This window comes from Callorhinchus milii, unplaced genomic scaffold (assembly GCF_018977255.1).
Source record: "Callorhinchus milii isolate IMCB2004 unplaced genomic scaffold, IMCB_Cmil_1.0 Scaffold6, whole genome shotgun sequence".
In the NCBI taxonomy this organism is placed as follows: domain Eukaryota; kingdom Metazoa; phylum Chordata; class Chondrichthyes; order Chimaeriformes; family Callorhinchidae; genus Callorhinchus; species Callorhinchus milii.
This window is the reverse complement of record NW_024704747.1, coordinates 19233412-19259502: the sequence shown is the minus strand read 5'-3', so window position 1 is coordinate 19259502 and position 26091 is coordinate 19233412. Positions and strand designations below refer to the sequence as shown.

At 45.0% G+C, this 26091-nt stretch overlaps 1 protein-coding gene across 4 annotated transcripts; it reads left to right on the top strand.

Annotated features, from left to right (window-relative positions):
• Window positions 1–476: 476 nt before the first annotated feature.
• LOC103182908 (ETS variant transcription factor 5) lies at window positions 477–25735 on the top strand. Of its 4 annotated transcripts, none has more exons than XM_007900094.2 (13): window positions 477–575; window positions 1396–1542; window positions 1955–2042; window positions 2185–2232; window positions 2695–2748; window positions 11175–11301; window positions 13058–13327; window positions 15496–15746; window positions 18244–18309; window positions 19858–19926; window positions 20801–20970; window positions 24197–24298; window positions 24843–25735. In XM_007900094.2, exons 2-13 carry the CDS (start codon window positions 1498–1500, stop codon window positions 25062–25064), a joined length of 1512 nt encoding a protein of 503 aa, XP_007898285.1. In that variant the 5' UTR covers window positions 477–575; window positions 1396–1497; the 3' UTR covers window positions 25065–25735. The 4 variants fall into 4 exon arrangements, with proteins under 4 accessions (XP_007898285.1, XP_042192321.1, XP_042192323.1 ...); XM_042336387.1 differs by having other exon boundaries at window positions 11175–11334; XM_042336389.1 differs by lacking the exon at window positions 477–575 and adding an exon at window positions 719–761 and having other exon boundaries at window positions 11175–11334.
• The last annotated feature ends 356 nt before the right edge of the window (window positions 25736–26091 follow it).

The window sequence follows — 26091 nt, the reverse complement described above, 5'->3', positions numbered from 1 at the left end:
CGCAGTCACTCAGGCCTGACCGACCGGGTCCTTTTCGTGAATGAAACGCGTCGGCGGTTTCCCGCCGTCACTCCAGCGGCCGCCGGGCCTCGCGATTGGTCGCCGCTCATGTGTTTGTGGCGAAGTCGGCCGCCGCCCCGCCCCGTCCCGGCGCCGCGGCCTCCCATTGGCCGAGCCACTGATTCTATGAATGGGGGGCCCGCGGCGGTGCCGGTCAGACCCGTGAGCCAATCAGGAAGCGGCGAGCGCTGGCCCCGCCTCCGGGGCAAAGAACTGAGTGGAAAACCCATTCAACTTTTTTTTTCCCTCCCCTCGACTCGCGAGTGCGCGTCTGTGTGTGAGTGAGTGAGTGACTGTGTGTGTGGGTGAGGGAGTGAGTGAGTGAGGAGGTGGTGGTGGTTGTTGGTTGGGTTGTGTGTGGGGGGGAGTGGGAGAGAGAGAGAGAGAGAGAGAGAGAAAGGGGGGAAATACTCCTTCACCGTTTTTTTTCTTAAAAACCAAAAAAAAAAGAAACAAAAAAGTGCATTGTTGCAAATTCTTTCCCGTTTGTCAAAGAAAGACGTCGGGAAAGGAAGGTAAGGAACACCTCGTCTCAATTGCAGAGGTGTCGGCAGCAGAGACCCGGCGGCGTGTGAGTGGGCACAGGGGGAGAAAGGGGAACGTTTTAAGTTTATTTGTGTGTGTGTGTGTTGTGTGTGTGTGTACAGGAGGAGAGGGAGAGGGAGAGGAGAGGGAAATGTGTTGCATCTGAAAAACTAAACGTAAAAATTGTCTGCAATTGCTGGGGCTGCGGTTGATCGCCATTTTCTTCACGGATTGTGGTTTAGTTGGGGAGGAGGAGGAGGGGAGGGGTGTGTGGGGGGGTGGGGGGTGGTGGGGGGTGTATTGGTGGGAAGAGAGGGCTGAGTGTGTGCGGATCGCTGTCTGTGCTGTTGTTGCGCACACATTGTGTGCGGTGCAGTGTGTGTGTGTGTGTGTGGGGCGAAGAGTCCTCTCTGCTGTGTGTGTTTTTTTTTTTGTTGTTGTTGTTGTTGTTAAAAAAGCGGTGGCGGTGAGTGAGTTTCGGGCGAGTGAGTGATCCCGCGAGTCCCGAAAGGCTGAGGGAGGAAGGAGTGAGTTTATTGTTGTTGTAGGAAGTGTTGATGGAGAGGGAGAGAGAGAGAGAGAGGGAGGAGGGAGAGAGAGGGAGGGAGGAGGGAGAGAGAGAGAGGGAGGGAGGGAGGGAGGGAGTTGCTGGCGGGGCTCAGAGACTATTTTTTTGTGAATGGGGAACTCGGATCCCGTTACGTTCCCACCTGAAGCCACACACCCCCTCCCCATCCCTCCCCCCTTCTCTCTCTCTCTCTCTCTCCCTCCTTCCCTCCCATTCATAATTCCCCTCTCTCCCTCTCTCAGGCGGAGTCACAGAGAACACAGAGAAAGTAACAAACACAAACCCAGATCTCTGCCGAGTCCATGTTAGTAGGACTTTAGGGATCAGATCGGATCAGTTGCAAAATGGACGGATTTTACGACCAACAAGTTCCTCTGTTGGTGCACAATGTAAGTCAAATGCACGAAGTATCATCGCTTATTCTTGTTGCTTGTGGATGGTTTTGAGATTGTCTCTCTCTCTCTCTCTGTGTGTGTGTGTGTATGTGCATATATGTATATATTATATATGTACATATATTTTTTAAAAAATCAAATCCAGTCGCAGGATTTGCTGTTGGATTTGTTTTTTTGCAAATCCCATCAGATTTTTTTATTTACATATGTGTGTGTGTACATATATATATGTATATATATGTGTGTGCATATAAAGATTGTATCAATTCAGGTCTTTTCGAGGAGTTTGCAACGTGGGAGATTTTATTGAGCTTTTTTTTCTTGTTTTTTTTGTCTCTTCCACCCCCCCACCCCCCCCCCCCCCCACACACACCCCCACCCCACCCCCACCGTGTCTCCTCTTTAGAAAACGCGTCTAGAAGAACTTCGCGGGAGTCAAATAAACGAGAGGAAAAGGAAATTCGTGGAGACCGATCTCGCCCACGATTCAGAAGGTAATTTGGCGGTGGATCGCGGCTCAGCCTGGCTGGTATTGATCCAAAGTGATCAGCCTTTTCCGGGGCTGAAGTTGTAACTGTGCGCAAGTTCAGGCTCACTGGGAATCTGTTTCTAAGTCCCATCTGTTTTGCATTTCAGAACTTTTCCAGGATTTGAGTCAGTTGCAAGAAACGTGGCTCGCCGAAGGTAAGCTGGCGGGTGTTTAACACCGCAATGAGCCTCTTTACATCTCATCGGAACCCGGAATGCAATAACAACAATAATAACGATAACAATCCTCGCATTTGATAAGAGCGCCTTTTCACGCCTTCGAGACGTCTCAAAGCGCTTCATGGAATATGCTGTAAAGTGACCCGACCTGACCGTATGTTTGTGGGCGAATCTGGAATGAGGTGCCTGAAAGGGTGGTGGAAGTCCGATTCAATAATGACTTTCAAAAGGGATCGCATGCGTACTTAAAAAATAAAATTGCAAGACTGGGGAAAGAGCAGGGGAGTGGGACTAATTGGATAGCCCAGCACCGGCACGGTGGGCCGAATGGCCTCCTTCAGTGCTGTAGGATTCTATGATGCTATACAGAACGGACAGAAGAACACATTGAAGTGCTTTCAGATGTTTGATTGATCCTTTTCTTTTCCCGTCCTGCAGCCCAAGTTCCTGAAGAAGATGAACAGTTTGTCCCAGACTTCCAGTCGGCTAACTGTGAGTGATTTTTTTGCCGGTGTTTTATTGTGAATCGCTCGGTCACCGCTATACTGCAGCCTCAAGTGAAAGGTTTCAGATTTAACCCCTTCATGACAAATTGCTTCCTAAGATTTTACAACAGCTGCCTCGGAGCACGACTAACCATTTTGAAACAGTAAGGGAAAGTGGGTCAGTACAATAGCTGAGGCAGTATTGCAATTGCAAATTTTAAATATCTTTTTGCAGTGCAGTTGGGGTTTTGTGCTGTTTTCAATGTTATTCAAGTGCCATTTATTTGAAGTTGATCTCATCAGGCTGACTGTTTGAAACCATTAAAACAAATGATACTGTCATGAAGCAGAGACTTTTTTAAAATTGTCTTGCTCTTTTAGATTTGCCCCACCTTCGGGAAATGTGACTTTTTTCATTAAAAATGGAGTTGCCCTTGAATAAAATACTGCACAAAATTTCACCCACAAAATATACTGTCAATTCACTTTACAGTATATTCTGTGAAACGCTTTGAGACGTCTCAACGACGTGACAATGAGCTATATCAAATGTAAGAATTAGTATATTTATAATTGTATTTAGAGATAATGAAAGACCAGAATTAATGTGTATTGTTTAAGCATGTTGGATGGGTCATTATTGGAGGGAACAAGTTCTAATGATTTTTAGTTCCTAGATTTCATTTTGGACACATAGTTTTCAATAACCCTTGTGTGGTGTTAGGGTGAAGTAAAGCTATAACGAGTGTCATGGGTTCAATTGTAATACATTTGTGATAAATGGCTCTCAACAAAGTGATCAAGATTGGAGTTTGTAAGAGGAATTATACTTTCTGCATTTTCTGTATTTGATGGCACTGAGTTGAGCAGATGAGAAAGATTGCAGATCTGATCACTGTTCCATGACGAGTTAGCCAGTCTCAGCTAAGGTGTTCTACAATTAGTCTGACGTCCAGAAAATAGAGGGAATTAGCAGGGGTTACTTATCCAGTAACCTCAAGGTAGTCCTAGGTTTGGCTTTGAGGCTCGCTGGCAATAATAAAACAGACATTTGGATGAGGTACCCAAGGGTTGTTAGTACCCATAGGATCACCCCCCCCCCCCCTTTTCAGGAGAGGAGAGGGTTAGAAACATATTGCCTTGGGGAGGAAATGCAAGCACAGCATCTTGATCTAAGAAGGGGTGTATTTTATGGTTTTATAAATCACTTCTCCCATCCCCCGCTTCCTTTCTCTGAAAGTCTGAAAATGCAACGTCTGTTTGCTCCCTCTGTTTCTTCTTTTGAACAGCACTCTTGTCAGAAGATTGCTGAAATCTGATTCAGATAGAAACTGTTGTTCTTTCCCAGGATGGTTCTGTCACAGGAATCATTGTACCGCCCATGAATGAGTTTTTATAAGCCCAATGGAGGATGCAAATGTTTTAATTGCTGGTTCCTGCAGCCACATAAGGAAATTATGCCTTTCTCTCTCTCTCTCACCTCTCTCTCTAACTGCCATGTGACTAGCTTGTTATTTTGGGGGATCGGCACAATGCCAAGAACCTCTGGCTGTGTCTTGTTTAGATTTATTAGTTTCCTGTTAACGTGGCGATTAACTCTTCCGTAGCTGCTAAGCACGAACAAACAAACTCCAGGGACCTACCTGGAGGTGGGTCAGTCCACCGCTGGGAGCTGCTCCCTGGAGACAGTGGCCATTTGATCTGATGAGCCGGGTACTGATCAAGAGCTGGTCTGGAGTGGTGGCTGAAATGCATCTACTTTATGCACTATTCGTCACCATGACCCCCTGGCCTTTGGATTGCTTCCTATTACAAGTGCTTTGTTTCCTTTCTGTGGTAAGGTTTACCACAATAGGACACTATTACAAGGGGTCTTATTATAGTGGATATAGTGAGACTCTGTCCGGCGTGGAGGGCGCTATATAAATCCAAGTTGTTGTTGGATAGAGAGGTGTTAGTTCAGAGAAGTTGCAGTCATGAATGATATGATATTAGTCATATTCAGCTTTATTGAACCGGGCAATAATCATATGCAAAATATTAAATATTCATATTGGGAGAGAATACTAATGTGTGTTAAATATTGTAATAGAAAATGTAACGGGAAAACGAGTGCCTGTTTTATTTCTCTGTGTCTCTACACTAAAACATTCAAACCAATCAGTAATATTGCCCTCTACTCCCCAAATCGTGCCTCACCACATGTTAAACAGTGGATAACGCTGCCTCAGGTCAGGCAGGATGCCTTTCATTCAAAAGCAACTATAAACAAGCATAGTACGAAATAACAACAGGCACATTTTCTTAATTTAAAATAGCTATAAAATAAGTCAAAAATTCCACAGTAATTTGGAAGGGGAGAGGGTTTGTTCAGGCTCAGCAGTCTGAGACGCTATCCTGCATGAAGGACACTATAAACCCAAGTTGTTTTTGTTTTGTTGACTGGTGGACAGTGTTTGCCTCCCTCCTTTAGGATGGACTTCCAGCTTAAGCTGTTGTTCAGTCTATCCTGAGAAGCACCCTCCCACCTATCACGTGACCCTGCAGTTTGATCAGGCTTAGTGTACAGAGCGGCCCATGGTTGTTGATTTGCTTTTCTATTTCACGTCGCAATCCAATTCGGATTGTAACCATGGCTTTATGATCCAACTGTAGATCAGCCGCAGCCTCATAAGCTGCCGCCTAACAAATGATGGCAGAAGCATCTCTGAGGTTATTAACTGGGAGCAAAATGCAAAGATAAAAGGGATGAGGTTAAAGTGGTGCAATGCTACGCAAGCCATGGGGAAATGCATTATTAGACATTGTAAATGTGAATTACCGCAGAGATTTACCTTGTTTTTTTTAATGAGAAATATAGAGAAGAGCTATGTTCTCAACCAGGCTGAATCCACCCAGTGTGATTGTGCATTGCTAAAGTTTCTTTGGACGCTATCCAAATGCAACTGTGGATCAGCACAGAAAGGGTAAAGACCGTTTTTAGTGCAATGTCTCAAGGCAGCTTTTTCCTACGTTTTGTTTGTAATATCACTACCAGAATGAGATGTTGCACTAATGGATGACTAGGATGGTCCAACTTTCAAATGTTAGGAGTGGGAGATGGGCTTGAGAGCTTTGTTACAGTTTGCTTCAATGTGGCTTCAGTTAAACTACTGATCCAGTTTGCAGTGCCCTCAGCTGCTGGCTTGGCCTGCTCCCTTCAGTCGCAAATGTCACTAGGCGTCTTAACTTTGATCCTGAACATTTGGTTTGAATCTGAGGTTTCAGCGTACAATATGTCCAATCTAGAGAAACCACGTGCCTCGAGCTATAACAGCCTTAGTTTAAAACGATTCCCTCCAAACGTTATTAGTCAACGGTCATCACATTACCTTTGAGTATTATAATCCAGGTCTTTATATGTTAATCATTACAGTGGGTGAAGAGTTGGTACCTGGAGCTAAGCCTGCATTTATCAGCAGATAACTTCTTCCTCCTGTCTTGTAGGCTTCGCATAAAGCAGCAATGCTCAGAATACTGGCTGTCCCAACCCCATTCACTGCCTTTTCATTGATAATTTGATATGATCGCAGGCAAAGCCTTAGAAAGCAAAGAATTTTTGTTTGAAAAAAAAGTTGTTTGTGCAAAGAGTACATGCTAACGCGGCTTGGGAAACTTTCCAGAGTGCGTCTCATTTTCTCACATGAAGCCTCCACGCACAGAAGGTGTCAGAAATTGAGCGTAATAAGAGCTGCATTTTACTTGTGGAAATGTACCAGTAATATCCGAATGAACATTCTCGCGCTGTGCAGCTCAGCTCAGCCGCTGGTTGTCCCTTCACGGTGCATTGAGCTTTCTGAAGTGAGAGCGCTCCTGACTTGGTGAATGACATTTTGGCAAACAAACTTTATTTCCAGTGCAGTTAATGTACAGACCGCTCATTAACCTGGCTTGAAGAATCTTCCCTTCTCTTCCATCTCCCCTCAAGACCAATTCCAACTGTTGCTTCAATAGTCAATAGAGTATTATTTGATCTGCTGGTGAAAACGTTCTAGGTCAGATCTTTAAAAACTCTTGTGGTCCAAAATGCGTTTTGGAGAATGGAACACATTCCTTTTTATGCTCTTAAACAAAGTACCAAACGGAATTGCCCATTCACTGCATGGCTGTTTGAGGGATTTTGCTGTGCATAAATTGGCAGCGCGTTCACCTACGAAGGCTGCACTTTACACTACACTTTACAGTAAACTCCCGTGAAGTGCTCTCGACGAGGTGAAAAGGCACTACCACAAATGCAAGGATTCTTCTTATTAAGACCGTTGTTTCAGGATCGGGAAGGATAATAAACCCCTTATTATGCCATGAATGCTTCAGCTGTGTAATTGCCTGTGTGAATCACATGTGGTGCCCTTTCTGATGCAAATGTTTGCAGTTACCAGGCTTAGAGGAAACTGATATGCGTGTGTGTGTATTTTCTGGTGTTTGCCACATGAGAAGGTCATTCTCATGCTTGTAAATCAATTGCTGCAATATTGCCATAGCTTTTGTGTGGAAAGCATTCCGTGTCGACCGATTGCAAAATTAACTGCAGAGTATTTTCGAAACGTGTGGTAGCCTTTTCGTTCTGGATAAGTCGAATGTTTTGCAGCAAAGAAACTCTACTTTTTGTCCATATACTGGAACACCAGTACTGTTATTTGTGAATGAACAGGGAGTCAACTGATCATGAATGGCAGGCGGGGCTTGCTGTTAGTCTTTTTGCTGAATGTTTTCTTCCCATGGCATCTGATCATGCAGGAACATGTGAAAAACAAACCAAGGTGAGCGTAGAGTGAAGGTTGTGGATTCAGGGTAATCAGGAATCTTTTTTTGCTCTCCAAGAGGCCTATTGGAAAATCTTGTTAAATAGCCCAGTGACCTGTCTTGAGTTGTCTGAACCCACATCGCCTACTGAAAATGATGCTATGCTTAAGATCGATAAGTTTAGCAGCGAGTTTGCTCAAACCTGGTCTCTTCTTGCCCATTTCACATACTGCATCTGCAGCTTGTGTCCTCTCCCGCACCAGGCTCCGTGACCCCATCACCCCCATTCTCGCCAGACTCCACTGATACTGTTCAAGATCCTGGTCCTCACCTTCAAAGCCCTCCGTGGCCTTGCCCCCCCCACGATCTCCTAACCCCAGCTCAAGTCCGAAACACAGACTGCTCAGCGCCTTGGGACATCCTCCTGATGTGAAAGGCGTTATACAAATGTAGTGTTGTTGTTGTTGCATATAAAAAAAGTACAATGTTATTTTAACATAAAATAAATGTTTCAGGATACAGTATGTGGTTCTATTCTACGTGGATTATAATCTTCCATCTGTTTGCACTGGTCATTGTTAACGTTTTTTAGTTTGCACAGCCTGATGTTAAATTCCTGCAGTCAGACACCAGCTGGGTTAGTGAGGCTTATCGGCTTATTCAACTGTTGGGGAGGTTATCCCATCCTGAACCGTTGCATCATCTGCTTAGAAAGGGATGGATGGAAGCAATTAGCCCCAGGCCATCGCCTACAGTGCAGTGTGTTCTGTGGGTCTGACTGGAGCCACTCTTGTGAGCTTTAGCAGTGGTTGCGGATTTTCCGGAGTGATTACATCTCTGTGGCACTAACAAGGCTCAGCCAGCACAAACAGGCTCTGCTGTTGTTTGACTGCTCTCCTCCCAAAAGTTCAACACACTAATTTGCTTTCCAGTGAGATGTAATTGATAGTTTTTTTTTAATACTACATGTAAAGTAAAACTTGCGTAAGTCGTATCAGTTGGGCCCATGACATTTAATATGACTCGCGCGATTTCCAAGTTGCAGTCTCGAAGTGGAGCTGGCACAATGACGTATTTGGTGTATAACAGCTAAAAGCTTTCGATCTCAGTTGTCCATGGTGGATAGTGTTAAGGTGGGATTCAGCGCTTTGGGACGTCCTCCGGACGTGAAAGGCGCTCTATAAAATGTAATTTTGTTGTTGTTGTTGATCCTAGTTTGCCTTTCCAGGCACATTTTTATTTTTGCTAAGTCTCAACGAGTCTCAAGCCAAAACAGTCTCGTAGGCACAATAATAATCCTTACCTTGGCATCGCGCCTTTCAAGTTGGGAGGTCGTCCCAAAGTGCTTCACAGGATATACTGCAAAGTGCAGTGACTTCATAGAAACAAATAACTTGCAATTTTTATAACGCCTCATCATATCGTAATGTCTGCAAGTGTTTCATGCCAATAATTAGAGTCCAGTGCAGTGACTCTTTTTGTAGGCAAACGCAACAGCTAAAAACAGTCCTGCAAACAGCTATGAGATGAACGAGCAATTGATCTGCAAGCTTGTTGGTCAGGGTAGGAGGCAAAACTTACTTCTCTTTGGAATAATGTCATGGATCTTTAGCGCCCACCCAAACATCCCATCCAACATGTAAACCTCAACTTCCGCTCCACACCCTCACTTTGTACAGGAACTAAATACACCACTATTTACAGTCGTACTCAGTGAGCGATGCAGTCGTGGAGTGGGATTAGTGCAACCCAACCTTTTGTGCTACAAAAGTAAGTGCCATTTGCAACTGTGACCATGTTAGCTACGGTCCCAGTCAGGGGCTTTGTGAGGATTCTTAAGCTTGCAAAGGAAATGATCGTGGGAACAATTGGGACTGAACTGTTACGTATATACGCTTTGGTAAATAGCAGACTGGTGGAACTGGAGGAGAATCTAAGCTTTGGCCCTTTGGAATTGCTGAGGTCGTGGGTTTATTTCACAAGCAAATGTGGATCGCACCATGGCTACAGTGTACCAGCCAGTAAGATGTACTTTTGTGGAGGTTGTTTATTGTGCGATTTAAAAAATGCGGCACATTTACTGGCCTGAATCTTTAGACTTGGCAACGCCCTGCTTCCGTTTTTCATGGGTGAAATTATCAAAAGACGATTTGCAAAACTGGTGAGCTCAAATTGGCTACCGTGTTCACCTATGAGACGACAGTCATCACACTTTACAGTAATAATAATAATCCTTGCATTTGATATAGTGCCTTATCGCATCTTCGAGATGTCTCAAAGCACTTCACAGAATACACTTTAAAGTGACTGTATTTTGTGGGCGAAACGTGCCAGCCAGTTGCACACAACAGTGTCCCACAAACACGCGTGGATTGAGTGACCAAATTATTATTACTTTTTAGTTTATTTTGGAAGGATTCCCCCTGGAAGGCGATCCACCAAATCCTGTGAAGCACTTTGATACATGAAACAGTGCCTCCTGATGTGAAGGGAGCTATATCAAATGCTAGGATAAAATGCAATGTCTTCTGGCACACTTAAAGTAACCAGGCATTGCCCCTCTACACTCCAGGACTGCTTGCTAAATACAGTAGCCGTAGCAATTCCTTCTGATAACTAGTGTACAATGTCACCAACATTTTATCAAACCAATCGCCAGCTTTAATGTGTATTATTGCTTCCCCTGGGTGTTTGGCTTGTGAAGAAGTGTATGGATTGCCTGGTAAACCTGCCTGGTTGCAGGTGACAGAGATATCTCGAGAAAGTTTTCGCATTCCCTGGGAAGGCTTGGAATCTCTCCCCACAAAGTGAAATTCAAGCCAAGCGAGATCATTAACTTTCCCACAAGGTGTAAGGGTCAGTGTCTGTTGCTCTCAGAGCCTCTGTGACCTCCATTCACTCTCTCGGAGAAAATTTGTTTCCTCACAGTAAACAGTAAACCTCGAGCTCTGGAGCAGGACAGTTAGAAGTGCTGAAGCTGGTGTAACACAGTGTGAGAATTGTACCCACTAGACAGATACCCAGTGTTCTGCAGTTACCAAGGTGTTTAATATAGTCGATGCCGCGTATAAAATATTGTAGTTGCCCGGTGTCCATTTTGCGACTGGATTTTTGAAGTTATTCATTGTGGGATAATGATAAAGGGAAAAACGAAGGGTGTGAATCCAGTACTGACCTCCTCCTGGATTTGTTACAGTAAAAACATTGATATTAATCACAGTTTGTCATTTATGCAATAAAACTCACATAAGTCTGATCTGTAGAAATCATATAATCGCCTGAAACGTACATCAGACCAAGTCCCTTTCAAGAGTTTATATTCTATGCAAGTTTGACATAACTCATAGTTTACATAAGTCATATCAAATGTAAGACTTGTGTGAGGTTTACTGTGTTATCATTTTGATTCTTTTCGCCACCTCTCAAAGCACTCTGTAAAAATGTTCAGTGTCAATAACAAGACTGTTTAGAGTTTGCTCACCCCCCACCTCTAATCGTGTGACAATTATGAGTACCTTCCCCCCTCTCCCACATATACACACACACATCCTATTCATGTCCTGGTTAGCAGGCATTTGTCACTGTCTATCTTGGTGCCTCATCTGTCGCTGTCTGCAGATCGAGTTACAATGTAAACTTGTTTTATTTCAGTGGTGTTTCACGGTCCGCCCCCAGGGAAGATCAAGCGAGAAGCCCTCAGCCCCAGGACAGATGTGTCATGCCGCCATGAGCAGAATCTCAGCTCCAGCTATGGAGAGAACTGCCTCTACAGCTACAGGTACACCAGAAGACATCCCCATACACAACTTGGGTAAATCCTTAGGTGTTAAAACACACCACCTGACGTCTGCTTCTTGCCAGTTAGATTCCCTCACTTGTCCTTCCCAACCCCCTGCCTGGATGGTGCACTTTAGCATCCGTTTGTGAACTTGCACCAAATTGACTAATATTGCCCCCCCTCTCTACTTATCTCTTCCCTTCTTCCCCACCACCCCATTAACTTTCCAGGATGCTCCCTCTGGTGGCTGCTTTTGAGAATAATTGGCATGAAATGAAGAGCGCTCTTAACAGCATGCTTAACAGATTATTTTGCGCCATGTAAATCCCTTTGTTCAGTGTGCTCGTTGTGTACCTACAATACAAACATTTTCACGTTTAGAACAACCGCTCTTAAATTTGGTCAAACAATCCGTAGCCGCGGTTTGTGCCTCTGATTTACAAAACAAATTTACATTTAATTTGCGCCTTTCACGTCAGGAGGACGTCCCAAAGCACTTAACAGTACTGGCTGGGCACGGAGCACAGGGGAGTGGGGAGGGGAAAGATGACCGAAAGTACAGTCAAAAGAGGTAGGTCTTGAGACAGACCTTGAACAAGATGACAAGTCAATATACAGTCAATTCACTTTACAGTATATTCTGTGAAAGACTTTTAGACGCCTTGACGATGTGATGAGGTGCTATATCAAATGCAAGGAGTATTATTATTATAAGGGACTTGTGGGGACTCCAGGTTGGAGTTCCACAGAGCGGGGGCAGAAAGGGTTGAGTTGAAATTGGGAATATCTGTCAGGTAGTGTAACATTGATCACAAGGAGTACAGACAGATGCACTGAAGAGCGTGCATTGCACTTTAATAACATTTAAAAAGTCATCTTCACTGCAGTAAATTACAAATCCATTCTCTCCGCACTTGGTTTTGTTGTAATATGACTGCAGTATATTACCAGAGAACTCATGTGCTTTTAATACTGCACTGGTATTGAGCCAGATAAACCAGGAAAGTCCCCACTTTGATCTCTGTTGTGTTGGCTGATCTTAGCCAAAGGAATGCTGAGGCTGCTACAATGAGTCTCAGCACCTTAGGCTAGGGAGGTGTATATTGGCCAGAGCTCCACTGCAATAAAAAAATGTCTGGAAAGATGGGTGTGGGTGCCTATGCACAGACATGGAGGGTTGAGAATAAGAGTATACTCAGCTGTGATGTCCGTGTTTTGGTTCTCTTTCCCCCTGCCCTCCCCCTACCTCTCACTACCATTGTCGTGCTCATGTAGCACGCTGATTGATGCCTGCTATACACATGTTGCCCATGTGGATGAGGGCAAGGTCCTGGACGAACTCTGGTGTTCACAGCTTTGCTTCGCAATTACTGTCTCAGGAGAGGAGAAGAGGAAGTTGAAGAGCAGTTTGCAATAAGACAATTTATAGTCATGTACAACCATTTGTGCCTTTCCTTTATCCTTAGGAGGTTTGAACCCCAATAAACCACCAGAATTACACAAGTACACAAAGCTGCAGTGAAGTAATTATGGCCTTTATAAGATAGATGTGTATAAATATTGGGTGATGTGGAATTTTCCTGAAGGTGTATCGTTTTACATTACTTATTGCAACCAGCGTCTCTCTACGGCATTGTGTCACATTTTACATCTGAACTGTGTTCCGCGGCTAATCTACAACGCAAAGGGAAAGATGTGCAAACTGAGCGCTTAGCGAGGTTTCTAATCCTCGGTGCTTCTTGTTTCTAATTTACAGTGCCTATGATAGGAAGCCCTCCGCTGGGTTCAAGCCATTAGCTGCTCCTGCCACCCCCATCTCCCCAATCCACCAGAACTCCGCTCTCCCTCCTCTTCACCCTCCTACAGTGTCAGCCTCAACTCATGTTCCTACCCCATCCCCACCACGGACTGTAGCCTCCGCCACAGCTCAGCAACAGCAGCAGACTTTTGCAATACCTCGTCCTCCCCACCCCACACTGCAGATGCCCCAGGCTGTGACTGAGTCCCAGTATGCACAGGAACACAGGTAAGAGATGGGCAAATGCCAGCACTGGACCCAGACCTAGCATCATTTATTGCACTGATTTCAATTTGTTTGAGAGCCGATATTAAGGCTCAGTTGCACAATCGCTTGACCTTGAGATCCGCCGGTTTCAGATCAGTTGCTTGTTTACTGGGTAAAGTGATCCTTGGCACCACCTGATCTTGCTCGGTATTCTATTCGCTCGATGCGCAAGCGAAGAGTGCAAACTGGCGCAGTATCTCTTTCGTCACCCCCGCCGTTCACTTAGTCAACCCGACCTTCAAAGAGTGTGGTGCAGAAACGGTCCCCTTGTGTAGGGTAAAGGGTGCTACCGCCAACTCTGCGTGGAAAGCTTTTGTCGTCAATTTAACCTTATCATCCATGTGTTTTTGTCAATTAAAACCAAACTGCCTTGTTTAGTGAGCAGATGAGTTTCAGAGCTTATACTAAATTATGGCTGGTCCATCTGTCGTGGATTCTTGTAGTTACTTTGCGCTCTTCCCTTCATTCCCCACCCCCTTCCCTTTCTCCCCTTTCTGCCGGCCTCCTATGGCCTCATCAGGGAGAGAAAGGATTTTATTTCTTTATTTAAGGTCAAACAACTTTACGATGTGCGAATGGGGTTGCACACAGGGTTATTTTGAGGAGTGGGATGGAATAAAAAAAACATTAAAACCTGCTGGAATCCTAAATAGCATGGATATATCCAGTATTAAGTCCATCCAGTAGTTTTTTTTATATAACAGCTACTCCCACAAGTAGCACCTGATTCCTCAGTCGCCTTTGCTTCCCACAACTCTTCTCTTTCACTCTTGCTCTGGGATTGGCTTGGGACGCTGGCTCTGAACCATCTGGAAGTGTTTTTTTCCGATGCAGGCATATCGGCGTGCTATAGATTTCAGCTTGGCAGTCAGGTCAATCCGAAGTGGAAATGGAATAATCCAGCGCAGTCAGCTGTGAAGGATCACCTTACACTGCAAATGGTGCTGGGGACCCTGATGATTTGGAAATGGTTGATTTATGTGTGATCGCCTTTCAAGGTGCTAAATGATTCTTTGGGGGTGGGGGAGGAGGGGGAGCGGGAGGGCAAAGAGAGGGGCTAAGAACTTGGGCTGATCTCTCTCTCTGAGACCAACTAAAAATAGCACTGCCATCAGGATCCAAGTCTCGTCTGTGCTCCAGGATGCTCTCCTGTGTTGTTGTCTGTCGACCGGAAATTGCCCAATTACAATAGTGTACTAAATGCACTTTACATTATATCCTGCTCAGAAGTCCTCCCCATATGACCTCTCTGTCAAATGTAAGGATTTTTAGTCTAAAAGCCTTTCCAATGAACACGTTTGTCCCCTGATGTCAGTCAGTCAGTCTCCCATGGGTTGAGAGCAGTGTGGCTTTGACTGAGCACCTGTGAACCACACACAGAATAAAGGCAGCTGAAAGCACTCACAGGATTGGAGTGTGGATGTGTGTGAGTTGGGGGGAAGGGGTAGTAAAGGCTATCTCAGTAACTAGATGTTTTAAGAGCCCAATTTTATATAAGCTTTCCAACCCTGTTTTCATGTTGGCGCCCAATGCAGAATATCTCCGCGTTTCAAACCAATTTAAGTCAAAGTGATCTTTTCACTCATCGTCAAACTCCCCCCTTCGCTCTAATTCTCTTCCCTCCTCTCGTGAAGGTGCAGGCTCTTTGCTTTTGAACAATTCAGCTCGAGTCTGTTCCTGTAATAACTTTTGTGGAAGTCAGCTGTCTTGTGATTGCTGATATGTTTAAGATTTGTCTCTTTAATGATCTTTCAGTCACCTTTCTCCTCTCCGCCTCCCCCCCTGGCCCCCCAGCACCATCCCCAGCTCGGGTGCCCAGCCTTTACCGTTAGGCCCTCTGGGACATCCTCCCAATGTGAAAGGCACAAAATAAATGTAAATTTGTGTTGTATTTGCTACTCAGCACAAATGTGTCTGGTTTCACCATTAGTCCAAATCTAGAAACCTAATCGGTGGGAAGAGACAGAGGAAACCAAAGCTGAACTTGCGGGCAGAAAGTGTCCTCCTTTATCGGTCTTGAAAATAAGCTAACAGTCTGCTCGATGGCCTAAGGTAGACTTCATGGATTGGCTTCTAAGAACAATGCTTATGAGCATTTCTGACTTGGACCCTTCTTGTTCTTCCTAAAGGTTTCAGCGGCAGATGTCCGAACCATGTCACCAGTACCCACCCCAGTCAGGAATCTCCAATGACAGCCGGCAAGTTTACCAGAGACAAATGTCCGAGCCCATTCCCTCGGCACCTCTTCAGGACTTCAAGCAGGAGTACCACGACCCTCGTTATGACCACAGGGCTGTAGCGCTCGGAGGCCCCAACAGAACCAATTTTCACCCCGCCATTGGCATCAAGCAGGAGCCAAGAGACTACTGCTTTGACTCAGGTCAGTCTTATCCTTGTGAAAGCAGATGCCTTCAAAGCAATGTGACCTGTGCTGAGTCTATATAAATGGAGGTTGTTGGGGGAGAGGAGAGAAATGTGAATTTTAGCTATCGGGTGACGGCTGTTTTTTTTTTTTGTTTCAACAAATTCGTTCCTTGTTCCTCTTCTGTGTCCTGGCGGGGGTGTTGTATTATGCATTATTCATCGCCTTTTGACACGATCCACTGAGGGATTTGGTACTACAGCATTGTACCTCAGTTGGCTTGTCATGTATTAATTTATAGAGGCTGCTCGACAGATTCAAGCACAACAAACCTCTCGTACCATAGTCTTGGCCTAGGAGTTGGCTTTGAGCTTAGCTCCACCTGCAGCACACGAACACACCCACCGAGCCCATCATATGGAATAATACTCAGCTCCTTTCGGATGTGCTCCTCACCTGGGGTGACTTGGCTCGAGTCTCCGTCAACCCGAGTGCTCTTGCTTGGCAAAGCAGCCTGTGGCTGGGCACCTGATTTCATGATTCCCCCTGAAGGAAGTTTCATGCTGTTTTATCTAGTTTGCAAAACGGTTTCTTCAAGAGTGGTGTTAATTTGATGCTCTGTGATGTAAGCGTAAAATCCTCTAATCAGCTTAGGCCTAAAAATACCATAACCTCCAGGAGGGAGGGAGTGGTGATCTGCAATAAAGCTCCGGCAGATGGCAAAGATTTAAGACTAGAGGACAACATGTAACGGTGTCAAAGGCTTTAGCAGGGAAGTGGGTTTTATGTAGGTCATGGTTTTATGTAATATTCTTTTCCTTTCCCTCCCCTATCCTTTTTTCCGTGTTTTTCCCCTCCTCCTTTTCCACTGAAAGCTATTGGTTAGACCCACCAACTTAAAAAAATTATCCAGAATAGATTGTCTTGTTTGCCTACAGATAGTCTTGCAGAGGTTATCAGTGAAACACTATGAGACGTTTCCACGTAATATTATCAAATGCAAGGGTTGTCATTTCATGGGCAATAACATGACATTGAATTGAATGGCAGGTAGATGAGGTGCTTTTTCATACCTATCTCTTACCTGTTGAGTGTGCGTCAAGTTGCACGTATCAACTGCAGAGAACTTGAATTTAATAACACATGTCTTACACTTAGAGTATTAATCCTTGCATTTGATGTATCATGTCATCGAAATATCTCAAGTGCTTCACAAGTCTTTACCGAGAAGTGCAGTGACTGTATTTATAGGTAAATGTCAGTGGCAATGCGCAGCAAGGCATAAAATATCAACTCGTTGGTTCCCCAATCTGATCTGGTGGCTTTTATGAGAAACTGTGGTTTGCAAATATGTAAAGTGCTAAAAGGTGGACTATATTGGGTTTCAGCAAGTCGATCAAATATGAATCTTGTGGTCACTTCCTGAAATCCCATCAGTTTTATATCTGGTGAATTTGTTTGCGAGTCCATGTCAACAACACGTTCCAGTTGAGTTGGAAAATTTTATAGGTTTCGCTCACAAAATGCACAGTCACTACACTTTACAGTATATCCAACAAAGCGCTTTGAGATACCCTCCCAACGTGAAAATCGCTATTATCAAATGCAAAGGCTATTATTTTTTACTAGAGTTAGGCAGGAGTAACTGTAAGGATTTTTATTATTGGGCTCTGTGTAGAATAATGTTCTGGCTTAACTTCTTGTCACCAGTTTACGTGAACAAGCCCCAACTCTGCCACTTTGCTCCAGCTCTCCTGGTTCACTGTGTCCACTTTGCAGTTCAGATCCACATGCGTACTGCTCCAGGCAAATGGACACTGTGCACTTTCTGTCTAGACTGGGAGATATACCCAAATATATTCCGGCTAGCAGTTTCATCCTTCATTTATTCATTCTTTCACTTTTTCTCTTCTTCTCCGCTTTCCTTCTTGCTCCTTTTTCCTTCTGCGTGTTTCTCTCCCTCCCACCGTGACCCCTTTTCCTACCCCCGTAAAGAAACAGTGGATATTTTTACGTGACCCTGATTGCCTCACCCTAACCTTGCCCTTGGTGCTCTGAGCCGCTACGTGCTTCTCTGTTGAACCTCCTTCTGTAGCTCTGTGGGTCACTGGCTGCTTGTGAGTTAAAGCACATTAACCATTTCAGAATTTCATCCTAAAAAAGGAATGAGCTGCTGACTTTAATTTGCTTGATGTAACAGTTTACCCCCCTCCCCCCACCGTGTGAGTTACTTTCTCATCTGGAGAGCTCCTTAAGTAATGGGGAAGAAATAAACTAATCTGTTGTTGCTTTTCTCCTGAAGTCGCTGAGTCCTAGTGACTCCACGTGAGCTGTCTGCTCAGTGCTGCCTTCACCCAAGTGCTCGTTCATTCCCAGTGCTGGCTGTCTGGCCGCAGATACGAGTTTGAACACGGTCGGTCGTGTCATCACTACACACAGGCGCACAATGCTATTTACTTAACGCTCTTGTTCCCTATTTCTAATGATTTGTTTTATTTCTTATGGTTTTTTGCAGAAGTGCCTAATTGCCAGTCCTCTTACATGACAGGAGGAAGTTACTACAGTCCCAATAACCACGATGGTGAGTGAACCTGTAGCTCAGTGGAGTCCTGTAGCTCAGTGGTTAGAGCACTCGCTTTGCAAGTGAGAGACCTGAGTTCAATTCCAGGCAGAGGGCGAAACCTTGGGCAAGTTTCCTTACTCCAGAAGCCTAATAATAATCCCTCCAAAAAACCAAACAATAATAAATTGGTCATTTTCAATCTACGACTGTTTGTGGGACATTGCTGTGCGCAATTGGCTGCCGCGTTCGCCCACAAATATACAGTCAATTCACTTTACAGTGTGTTCTGTGAAGCGCTTTGGGACGTCCTCCCGACGTGAAAAGCGCTATATCAAATGCAAGGATTATTATTATTATTATAACCCACGTTTCTCAGAATGTGTGTTGTTCTGCCACCAAGGCAGGAAGCATTGGGACTCGCCTGCAAGTGCTCATGTGGTCTGGCACCTGTTGGAATTAAATCTGCACGAAGGGGGATTATCGAGGCAGCTCTTTAACCTGATTGACGGGATTGTACGATTTTATTTTAAGGACCTGGTCAAAGACACTGAAGTAGTCATTCGGACACTATCCATATTCCTCCCCGGTTTCAGTCTGTTACACTTGTAACTGATTGCTGTTGCTCATTGTTGAGAAGAGTCTTTTCATTACACAGAACCTGGAAATGTCGTGCTCATAAATCTCATAATTTCTCTTTCTTCCTCTCAGACTCCACTTCCATCATAGAGGCCGATAACCTGAAATCACATTTTTTATATTAAAAATGTTTGATCAAGTCAAAACTGGTTTCACTCCTGGATCTAAACCATCCGAGTGTGTCAACATTAACTATGGGAGGGCAGAGAAGAAATTGCTCATTAACCCACCGCTGTTAATACACTGAAATCTCTACTTATCTGATTGAAAAATCCAGGTGCAGCAAGGGTATTTTTGAGCCTTGAAGGTTTAACGGAATAGTTTGCCACCCTGAGTTGCTGAGCACAGCACTGTTTGCTTTCAGCCTCACTGTTCCTGCCTCGTGTTATCTGCTGTGGCTAGTGCACGTGCTGGGACGGTGTCTCAGTCACACCGGATGCAGATTCACCTGAAAACCCAAGGCAGGCAGCGAATTGATATATATATTTAGAAACTAAATGATCGCTCACAAACCACATTTCTAGGCCAGGTGCAAGTCATGGCTGGGATGGGGAGGTTTTTTTTCTAAATATGCTACTTTATTTCACATCAAATTGCAAATCACGAGAGAGAGGAACGAACCTCACGAGAGAGGAACGAACCTGCCTAACCACTGCTGGAGTAACTTGTCTGGATTTTTTTTTAAAAAAGCTCTGTTGTAACAGTTTGCATTTATATAGCGCCCTTTACGTAGGGTGAGGTCTCGGAATGCTATACAATGACTGAGGTTATCACGCTACCAGCAGAACAGGCGTCTGAGCGCCCTGGCATATCTTTCCGACGTGAAGGGCGCTATACAAGTGCAATTTGTCGTCGTTGTTGCTGAGGCATCACCTGTCTCTAACTGATTAAAAAGTGCATTGAAAACCTGCTATTTGTTTCCTCTTTCAGGTTTTCCCTATGAGAAGGATCCTCGGCTGTACTACGACGACACATGTGTGGTGCCGGAGAGAATTGACTGTAAGTGATATTGTTCTCCCCCACCCCCACTCCAGATGAATGTGAATGAAACCCAGAATCTCAACCCCCAGCCCTGACTCCAGACAGGCTCGTTCACACTCACAACACCGAATATGTTGACGTGTTGGTTGAGGAGACCTAAGCTGTCCTCACTCGAGAATGTCACTGAGAATTTCACAGTTGGCTTGTTTCACAATAAAGTGGCAGTGGTTTCAAGGAGGCATTCATGCAACAATAGCCTGAATGGACTATGCCCAGTGGGTGGGGAATGGCTGGTATTGTGACGTACTACAATTTCATTCTCACAACTGTGAAGTTACATGTTAAAGCAGTAAAGTGACAAGGAATGCATTATCCTTTCAGAATAAGTTTCAGAGTGTCAGCTTGGCTCAGTTGGTAGCATTCTCGCCTCTGAGTCAGAAATTTGTGGGTTCAAATCCCACGTCAGGACACGGAATCACATAGTCTAAGCTGATACTCTTGTGCAGTGCTGGGGGAGTGCAGCGTTGTCAGAAGTGCAGTGCTTCGGATGAGACGGCAAACCGAGGTCCCGTTAAAGATCCCATGGTGTTATTCAGAAAAGAGAAGGGAGTTTCTCCTGGTTCGCTGGCCAATGATCTCATAAAACAAAATTGGTCATTCATTTTGCGGCTGTTTATGGGACATTGCTGTGACAGGTGTGCTGCTGCCATGTTCGCCTACAAATACACAGTCACTCCATTTCACAGAATATCCTGTGAAATGCTTTGAGGCATCCTTTTGACGCGATCAGGCGCTTATATCAAATGCAAAGAATGTTATTGTTATTGTCCATGAAAGTGGATGTTTGTTTTTTTAAGTGGGAGAAATTCTAACCGTTTCTTTCCTTGAACAGCCAAAGTGAAACAGGAATGCCCAGTGTACCGGGAGAGCCTGCCGTACCAGCGCCGGGGATCTCTGCAGTTGTGGCAGTTTCTCGTGACCCTCCTGGATGATCCGGCGAATTCCCACTTCATTGCTTGGACAGGACGAGGCATGGAATTCAAGCTGATCGAACCTGAAGAAGTGAGTGTAGTGCGGTGAACAGCTCCCGGGCTCCAGCTACATTGGTTATACGCTGGACTTAACCTTGGCTAAGTTAGTGACTGAGTTAGTTACACTAGGACCTGACCTTATATTGGTGACTGAGGTTAGTTATTACAAACACCTGACCTTGTTTATATTGGCGACTGTGTTACACTACCAGACCTGACCTCGGTTACATTGGTGACTTACACCCTAACCTGACCCTTTTTAGACTGGTGACTGGGTTAGTTACATCAGGACTTCACCTCCATTATATTGGTGACTGGCTGGGTGAGTTGTATGGTCTCTTAGGGCATGATAAAAATGTAACTGAGAGCACAGATCATTAGTTGGTTCTATTGTTGCTCTGGGAAGTGACACTTCATTGACTCAGGACACTTTTTCTTTCTGCCTGTCTTTCTTTCTGTCTTTCTCTCTCTCTCTGGATCCACACCCCAAAAGATCAGTTAAGAATAATAATAATAATCCTTGCATTTGATATAACGCCTTATCACGTCGTTGGAGATATCTCAAAGCACTTCACAGAATATACTGTAAAGTGAATTGACTGTATTTTGTGGGCGAAACGTTACCTAATTGCGCACATCAACAACAAAATCAAATTTGTATAACAGCTTTCACACATATACAGCAGTGTCCCCACAAACAGTTGTGAATTGAGTGACCAGATTATTTTATTTTAATTATACCTGCTACTTGCAAACATCTGAGATCTAACTTGTGGCATTTTTTTTAAAGTGTCGCAGACTGGGGAGGGCAGGGGGGAAAGGATTGAGTCTGTGTGGCTCAGCTCTGTATTGTGCAATGCCTTTATGGAGTGGGCTATTGGAGGAAAATCTGGATTTGTCAGTGAATTCTCCAAAGTTGTAATCCTGAACATTAAACACATTAAAGTATCGTGACCCTTTTTAAACCCCTGAACTGGAATTCGTCTTGAAACATGGGTTTTAGTTTTCATCTTGTGTAGAAGTTCAGCTATAATCCTCCCAAGTCAATTCCAGATTTCCCTAGAAAGTAGCATGCCTAACTATAAAAGCTGAGACTTAAAAAACATTTGAGGTCTTAGATCACAGGGAGCATGTACTGGAGTTTCAAAAACAAGCCCTCAGCACAAGCCAGTCTGGTACCCAAGGGGACTGTGCTTATTAGGATTTCCGCTTTGACACAGGGCTTTTAAGTGATGTGGTCAGCATCCTGGCTGCTGGCGTGTGCTCACAGCCTTCCCTCATATAGAGCTGGAACTGAGTCTGAGTGCTCCATGGACAATGCTGGCATTTTTACAGCTGCTGTAATGATCAACAAGGGATGGGATCGAGGGGCTGTGCTAAACCCTCTTTAGTTGTTGACTTAGTCTGTGAGCAGACTAAAGTGACTGTGTTCTCTCTCGCGCTCTCTCTCTCTCACACATACATACGCACACTTTTGCATTGCACTGATCCCCCAAAAAACTCTCAATCACTGTATTGTACAACCAAGGGCATGCCTTGTTGTCAAGTAGTTCCATGTGTGCAAGGTTAACTGAGCAGAGCTGTGGAGCAAGCCAGAGACAGGCTACCCCTGGGGCCGCGATGGGTTTTAGGAAACGGCAGTGTTTTTCCGACTTTTGCTGACAGCTGTGTGCAGGATGGAATTACTAGAGCCCAGTGCTGCCAGGAAATGGATATGGAGACAAAAGCCCAGGAGTTTCTGCACTCGTTCTAATCTGTGAATGAGATGGAGGATGTTGCTTGCAGGTAGCACACAAGAATCCACTTTTGTTCTTGGACTGCACACAGTAACTTGGGGGGGGGGAGGTGAATAGTACAAAAGTGTACTTGCGGCTGTAGAGTCATCGACTGTCAAATATGCCTGGTAAAGTCTGAAGGGGGGAGGGTGGAGGTATATTTCCACCGTTTTTTCCCTTTCCTCTCACGCCTGACTTGTGGCTCTACCATCTCAGTATTAATTCATCACCCTTGCTTCGCGAGCTGTACCAAGGAAGGTATTCAGGAGTGAATTGCATGAGTTCCTCGCTGCAATTCACGTGGATCCACAGCCAAGGAGCAGGGCGTGGAGTTTAGCCACACGCTTTCGGTGGTTGTATGTTCGTGTTTTTGCGCACAAACTGCTTCTTCGGTCAGCTTCATCGTAAGAAAGCCCCTGTGCGGAGATCTGTGGCTATCGGGGTTTGCTGCATCTGGTAGAACAGTTAGCAGAATGAAAGGAGACGGTAGCCTGAAAAAGTGGCCTCAGTCACGGTTGGGATAATAGTGGGTGAAAAATCCACTTGTGGAACTGGATTATGGTGCCATGGTAACAGGGCAATTTTGTATGAAGTGAATACATCCAGTGCTCTGAGCTGTCTGGGCACATGCTTAACTGATTGTGACTGTCCACGTCAGTTCACAGAGCAGGCCAGTGGGTACATGGCTTCAAAACTGTATAAGGTGGAGTGCACTGCACATCACATACTGCCTGGTGTAGGATTGAAACCCTTTCCCGATTCCCACATCAGTAATACAGTAAATGATTATCCAACGGGCAAACTTTCGCTAAAAGTCACTTTCTAAACAGTATTTGTCCTGTCGTCTTCCTAAAGTGCACTGGGTGATTGCAGCCAGTGTTATCCTGCCCAGCAGTAATGATGCGTGGACTCTTATGTGTTGCATTGCCAGTTGCTGATGGGCAGGAAGGCAGACAGTCAGTTGCCTCAGCAAAGAAGCATCATTATTTTGCGGTAAAATTATTCTGAAAGTTGAGGGGGTGCATTATTTTATTTGTTGTTTTTTTTTCCCTTGTGCAGTCACGATTCAGGATAGCTTTGCATGTTGTATAAACAGCGCCCCAGGTGGGTTCCCACTGGGACTGGGAGTTGCCGTCTGCAATCGTCCTGCCGTTCTCTATACCTGGTTAATGATGCACTGGCTAGTAGACTGAACTCTTCTCAAAATCTCATTAAAATGTTACTGGCCACGTTGTCAGCCGACTGCTGCTCATCTTCTGTTACAGGGATGGCCTGTTGGCCTTTTCCATTACCTTGCATCGAGTGTTCTACGCGCAGACACCTGCATTAGTTGCAATGTGCACTAATGGGATGTAGATCAATAGGGCACCAATGCTCAGTCTCAGCTGGCTCTCTGTACTACGGGGGCTTGTTTATGCTGTGGCTGTAGATAACTCCCCCATCGCCGCCTCTCTGTTAACCGTGTTTTTGATGGCTTTGCAGGTTGCTCGCCGCTGGGGAATCCAGAAGAACCGTCCTGCCATGAACTATGACAAGTTGAGCCGCTCTCTCCGTTATTACTACGAGAAGGGTATCATGCAAAAGGTGAGTTGCTCCCCATGTCCTGGCCAACAATACCGTTTCTTCCCTAAGACACCTTTGCTGTACCTTTTTTTGGTTATTTGTATTTGAGGCAAATAACATGGAATTAAGCCTTAAGCTATTGGTGATCCTGTCAAAAGTTGATGAGCACTCGAGAGACAATACCCTGCTATAGAAATGCAAGCGTTGTTCTGGAGTCCTGTAGCGTAGTGAATAGTGCGCTCGCAAGCGAGACGACCCAGGTTTGATTTCCGGGCGGGGCGAAATGTTAGGCAAGTTTCCTTACTCCACAAACCTCTGTTTACCTAGCAGTAAGTAGGAACCCAGTTGTTAGTTGATTGACGGGTCACTTTCCGGGCTTAATAATCCCTTCAAAAAGAATTTGCCCACAAAATGCAGTCAATTCAGTGTGCAATCTATTCCGTGAAGGGTTTTGGGATGTCTCAGCAACGTGATAAGGCGCGATATCAAAATGCCAGGATTGTTGTAAATTATTATCAGTTGGGAAGGGGGTTGTACTGACGAATGGTCTGCATTTGGTATTCAGGTCGCTGGGGAACGATACGTTTACAAGTTCGTGTGTGATCCTGAGGCACTTTTCTCCATGGCCTTCCCGGACAACCAGCGCCCCTTCCTGAAGACCGAAATCGACAGCAGCCACGTACACAAGGAAGACACGGTGCCTCTGACTCACTTCGACAATGCGGCCTACGTGCTGGAACTGGATCACAGCAACAATCTCCAGTATTCGGAGGGCTTCGCGTACTGACTGGCTGACGGCAGCCCGCGTGACTGAATGCATCACTGTCCAGCTGGCAAAAAAAAAAGGGGCGTCCGTCCTGTGCGGTTCTGTTGCATTTCAGCTGTGTTAAGAATCCGGCTCTTTATTTTTTTAAAACGGAAAAAAAAAAAGCGAGAGCCTTAAAAAAAAGTTGTACAGTGGCATCGCATTACCGAAGAAGCCACCGTGTGCTTCACCGATGTTGATGCCGCACTAACCAGCGTGACTTAACGTGGCCAAGTCTCCACTTTATAAAGGGGGGGAAAAAGAAGCCAAATTACGGGGCCGTAATTGGGTTCAGGGTGTGGCATTTGTGGTTGTTCAAAGCGACAATTCACAGAGCTTGGATTAGACGGTGTGACTGTAGCGTTCGTAACGACAATCTGCTTTTGCGTTGATTACAGTAACTTTCAGCTGCCTTTTTAATGTTTTTTAAAGGGCTTCAACTTGCACAATCCCACAGTTGTATCATGGATCCAGAGTCGAGAGAGAGAGAGAGAGAGAGAGAGGCGGGGAGGGGAGAAATTGCATGCTGTCAAAGCATGACTGCTGGTTTACCCCAGATTGGATACAAACTGGTGCTGTATTGAGTAGCTAAGATAGTCCTGTCTACCTGAGACCTAGCGCAGTACAGTGTAGCTTTTTATTTTTAAAACAAGGAAAAACGCGGGTGAAAGAAAAAAAAATCCTTCATATTGTTCTGATCCTTTGAAACCTGAGGTTCTTTGGCACCTTTGCACATCTTGTGCTTGTATTTGTTTTCGAACTGGCTGTTAATGGGAAGGAAATACATTTATCTCGTTGTAAATGCCAATGAGAGAGCAGTGATGGTCCAGATGCTTTCTCATTCTGTGGTCCTCGAAGGATTAATCAAACAGGTGATGGGATCTTATTCAGGTTTACAAACGCTCTTCCTTTCTGAGTTTCTTCTCTCTCTCTCTCTTCTCGTGTTCTCTCTGTCTGTTTGTCTGCTACCACTTCATTCCCTGTGAGGGGAAAAAGAAAAGCGACTGAT

What these genes read in the sequence shown, in the direction of transcription:
- LOC103182908 (XM_042336387.1), top strand. Translation starts at nt 1,498, where the DNA reads ATGGACGGATTTTACGACCAACAAGTTCCTCTGTTGGTGCACAAT. An exon ending in TCTCGCCCACGATTCAGAAG is followed by an intron (nt 2,043 to 2,184) that starts GTAATTTGGCGG and finishes TTTGCATTTCAG; the next exon opens with AACTTTTCCAGGATTTGAGT. An exon ending in AGACTACTGCTTTGACTCAG is followed by an intron (nt 15,747 to 18,243) that starts GTCAGTCTTATC and finishes GGTTTTTTGCAG; the next exon opens with AAGTGCCTAATTGCCAGTCC.